This window comes from Petaurus breviceps, unplaced genomic scaffold (genome assembly GCF_028583685.1).
Source record: "Petaurus breviceps papuanus isolate PSGF00001 unplaced genomic scaffold, PetGlider_PUasm1.0 220, whole genome shotgun sequence".
Taxonomy (NCBI): Eukaryota; Metazoa; Chordata; class Mammalia; order Diprotodontia; family Petauridae; genus Petaurus; species Petaurus breviceps.
In genome coordinates this window covers 24372708-24377718 of record NW_027185876.1, presented here as the reverse complement: position 1 = coordinate 24377718, position 5011 = coordinate 24372708, and the positions used below count along the sequence as shown (strand labels likewise).

At 36.6% G+C, this 5011-nt stretch overlaps 1 protein-coding gene across 1 annotated transcript in view; it reads right to left on the bottom strand.

Annotated features, from left to right (window-relative positions):
• Positions 1-1178: 1178 nt before the first annotated feature.
• The window catches only part of LOC138166267 (flavin-containing monooxygenase 3-like), a 22521-nt gene continuing 18688 nt past the window's right edge, over positions 1179-5011 (bottom strand). The window contains exons 9-10 of the mRNA XM_069094763.1: positions 3672-3744; positions 1179-2009 (exon numbers count right to left, since the gene is read on the bottom strand). Coding sequence (XP_068950864.1) covers positions 1667-2009; positions 3672-3744 — 416 coding nt within the window. The 3' untranslated portion in view covers positions 1179-1666. The remainder of the gene's footprint in view (positions 2010-3671; positions 3745-5011) is intronic.

Genomic DNA, 5011 nt, shown 5'->3' with positions numbered 1-5011 from the left:
AATGATTCAAGTACAGGTCTTGGGATAAATAAAAAAAGATATTTGATGTAAACTTTTAGAATTCTTGTGTTGCATGGAACCTCTAGAATTAATTAAATTTATTTTTGTTCCTAACTGTCCCATTCAGAAAGGTCTTAGATTCAAAGATCTCCAGGGAAAGAAACTCTACAGTTTCCCTTAACAACCTATTTCTGTGGCTATGAAATTAACTTTAATTTAAGGCAATATGTGATACAGCAATAAAAATGGTGAGAAGGGAGGAGTCATTTTATGTCTAGGCCTTTAAGGAGATATATAAAACTGTGGAAAGAAGGGAACTGAGGGAAAAAGTTTACTGAACCCTTAATAAATGCTAATAGTAAAGTTTACTCAATCCTGTCCAGATTCTTATTGATGATATCTTCAGGTTTCCATAATACCTTGATTAGTCTTCTTTTCTACCCTCTTCTCAATGGCAGCTGGTATCCCAGTAGATAGAACACAAGGCCTGGAGTCTGGAAGTCTTGAGTTCAAATCCAGCCTCAGACTCTCACTGGTTGTGTCACCCTAGGTAAGTCACTTAACCTTAGTTTCCTCAATAATAAAATGAGGATTATAATAGCACCTACCTCATTGAGTTGTTTTGAGGACCAATAGTAGGAGCTCTATAAATTTCCCTCCCCAAGCCAGGTCCCTTTCAAACACACTGACTTTTCCAACAACTTCAGCTTTCCTGACTTCTGTGTTCATGAATAGCTATGAGTATTCCCTGATCCTCCATTCCCCCATTGCTCTGCTCTGCTGACAACTGAATTTGCCCCATGTCACTGAATGGCTGACTGTCGTAATGAAGAATGTTATTGTCAAAAATATTTGAATTCTATAGATTAAAGCACATGTGCTAAATACTTTTCGATTTATAACGTGCTCTTTTCAGAGCTCTTTATCTTTTAATTTCTAGACAAGCATAGTCTTTCATTGTAAGAATCCCAGGAAGTAGGTTGACTGACATAAGATCCTTATTATGAACCCAAGCAAGCATTTAAGAATAGTGTGCAAAGGTCCATGGGTTGAGACAATATCCAGTTTATTGGAGCCTTGAGAGTGGAGTTACATGGATTGTAATTATCCACATTAAAAGGATCCCATCATTGTTACCAGAATTGGTTTTGTGTCCATATCAGCAAGAGGCAAAAGGATGCATTTCAGTATAGTTAAGCTTTATTATTTTGGATGCTTCTCTGTACAATGCTCCATCTTACAATCTTTCTGCAGCTTTCAGCTGAACTAACTCAAATGATTATCACCCTGCACCATAGTGAAAAGTTCTGATAGAGAAGGGATTCTGAGTTCAGAACAGGTGTGAATGAGACAAATCTCCTTCTCTTGAGGTTGTTTAGATGAGATTTAAATTTCTAACTCAAAACTCTCAGAGGTGTCTGAGACACAATCCTGATAGAGGAGGAAGACTCCTGGCAACTGCTTTTAATTTGCTGAGTATTTACTTACATATGGGAATGGCTTATTTTCTTTCATTTTACCAAGAGAGCTGATTTATGCCAATTTAGCACTTTTGTGGAATGCTGAACAACAAAAAAGAAAATATGAAATTCTCTTTCTTTTTAAAATAGCAGTGCTCTGATCCCAGAAGTAGATTCTGAATGAGACATCCTCCAGACACTTATTATTAGTTCAAAGCGAGAAAAAGAGCAATGAGCATAATAGGAATAGCAAGTAGTTTGAGCCATTCAAAGAGGGGGTAAGGTTTCTGTGGACGACCTACTACCCGAGTCTGCATGGGTTTCAAAGTCCGGTCCCATTGGGTCAGGATGGCATTTCTGGCTCCCTTCCACTTTCCTGGTCCTGTCAGTCGAAACTGGTATGGGCTGCAGGGACCAAAGTAAACCTCCACAGCCAGCTTGGGGTCAGTGAGGAACAGCCAAAGTATGCTGGGCTTGACACCAATGAAGGAGGCAATTTCATCCATGTAGGTGATATAATCTATCTGTATTGTCTGACTGTTGCCAAACCTTGAGAGAGAGAGAGAGAGAGAGAGACATTGCCATGAGTGTCTAGATTCAGCAAAGAAATGAGATGTAAAAGTGCCTTACTGTTTAAATCACAAGTCACTCATGAATATAGACCACATTCCTTTTTTGGGGGGAGGGGTAGGGCAATTGGGGTTAAGTGACTTGCCCAGGTCACACGGCTAGTTTTTGTGTTAAGTGTCTGAGGCCGGATTTGAACTCAGGTCCTCCTGATTCCAGGGCCGATGCTCTATTCACTGCACCACCTAGACACCCCCTATGGGCCACATTTCTAAGGTGGATTTATAAGCATCCATGACAAAAGACTGGTTTAACATCAAGGTCTTTTCCCCCCTTAATGGAAAATATGAACACTTGTTACTCTGTGCATATGGGTGCTTGTATTTTGATTTTCCTCCCTTTACTTGAGTCTCAGTGAATGACAGCACCTCCTTTCTTCATCCCAGTTGCCTATTCCTAATGATGAAATAAACTTTGTTATAGATGCTATATTGTGAAATCTTTTGAGCCATGATTAAAAAATTCTAGACTTTCCCAAGAAGAAATATTTTCTACTATCACCACAATATAGTTCGGGGGATTTCTATTGATTTAAATGGTCAGAAATTGCAGAGTTTTTTGTATAATACAACCTCTTTTGAAATTTCCTTTCTGTTCCTAAAGATGTCCTCCCCGTTGTTTTAGTACACCAACACTTGCAATCCCTAAGTCCCTGGTATAACTCCAACTTAGTAATAGTGAGTTATTTTTGTACACATTTCTGTAATCTTTTTCTTAGGATTTTATTTAAAATGTTTGCATCACTATTTGTCATTAGTGATAGTCTGTAATTTTCTTTATATCCTTCCTTGGCATATTTGTTTCATAAAAGGAGGTTTAGTAGAATATCTTCTTTTGAAATTTTTCTTCATAATTTGTGTATTGTAGGTAAAGATTTCTCACTAAATTCCTACAAATGCATTTGAAACAGTTTGTCATGTTTTAATGATGAAGTATCCCATATAATCTTTGAGTTGAAGGGAACCTTAGAGACCATCTACCCCAATACAATATTCCTGATAAGTGGTCATTCAAGTTCTACTTGAAGTTACTCAGTAATGAGAAACATATTACCTTCCTAGGCACCTGATTGATTACCTCTAATTGTAAGAGGATTTTCCTCATCTCCAGCTGAAATCTACTTCTATAACTTATTCCCATTGCTACTGGTTCTATTGTCTTTGCTAAGTCAAATGTAATCCTTTTTCAACATGATATTCCTTCAAATACATAAAGAGAGCTATCATACCCCTTTTGAGCATTCTGTTCTACAGATTAAAAGTTCTCAATCCCCTCAATCAATCCATAGAAACCACAGTCCCCATTCTTCTCATCATCTTGGTCACCCTCCTTTGGATCTGCTCCATTTTGTTGGTATTTTTTTGTATTTATAGTCTCAATGAAATGTCCTAATATTAAGTAGAAATCAGCAATCATCGCATTTGGATAGATTTTGAAAACTAAACAAACTGTAATAACTTTTTTAAAATGAAGGTATTAGCAAACTGTATTACTTAGGGGTGGATGTTAACATCAGTATTTTTTACTACCTGATCTGCAAGAAGCATGCTTGCAACAAGAAAGGAAGGAAAGAAGGATTCTTACCATTTGAGATTTTGCCTCATTTTCTCATCAATGTCATGCATCATATCACTGACAGAGGGCAAAGAACATGTTCCTAGAAAAGAAAATTATAATGATATTTTGGGTGGAAAAATGCTATCTCACCCCATGGATAGACAGAGTTGGAAACTACTCAGAAATAGTTAAGAGAGTCTGGTTTGAACATAAAGTGGTAGGTCCTTATGAAGTCCAGTGATAACTTAAGTTCTAAGTAATAAAATACTGTCTCAAATAATGCTAGGAAGTAACAATAATTAATGATTATGTTGATCTACTCAGAAGATTTTGTTCATCCTTCTAAAATATTATGCTAGTCACAGTGATTAAAGTAATTACATAATTAAGGTGATAATTAAGGTAGGTGGCACAGTGGATAGAGAATTGACTCTGGAATCAAGAGGACCAGAAGTCAAATCTGACCTCCATTTACTAGCTGTGTGACCCTCGGCAGGTGTCTTAACTTCTGTATGCCTCAGTTTCTTCAACTGTAAAATTAAAAAAAACCTTCCAAGATTGCTATGAAGATAAAATGAGATATTTGTAAAGCACCTTAAAAACCTTAAAGCATTATAGACGTGCTGCTGCTGCTGCTGCTACTGCTACTACTACTACTGTTTTTATTCTTATTCATTTTGGTTTCCATTTGCAACTTCATCAATAAAGAGAATGCCTAGTGCCTAGTGTGGAAACTTCCCCCACAGATGCAGATCCATAATTTGTCTGTTACTGATTTAGTCTTATTCTCTGGGGCACTGAGAGGTTAAGTGATCTCTTCATCGTCACATAGCTTATATGTGTCCATGACAGGACGTTAATCCAGATCTTTCTATGTTAAAGACTAGCTGTTTATCCACTACCCCAATGTATATCTTGATACTGATGTTGATTCAAGCAATTTATTAAATAATCTTTGCAAAATGATTTTAATTCAATTTCAGGAATGAGTTTTCCATTTTTAGGCATGGTATCAATTTCATAAGATGGGTGCTAAAGTCCTTTCTAAACTATAATTGAGAGGTAGCTAGATTAGTGCAATAGATATAGCTTTGGATTTAGAGTTGGAAAGATCTGAGCTCAAATTTTGCCTTGGACACTTAATAGCCTTGTGACCCTGGGTACTTGTTATATACCTTTTCTTAGCCCAAGTTCCCTCATTTGCAAAGGGGGGATAATGATAGTTCTTACCTTAAAGAATTATTATGAAGATAAAATGAGATAAAAAGCAAGCTCTTTGCAAGATCTTAAGGTGGTATATAATGCTATCTATCTATCTATCTATCTATCTATCTATCTATCTATCTATCTATCTATCTATCTATCTA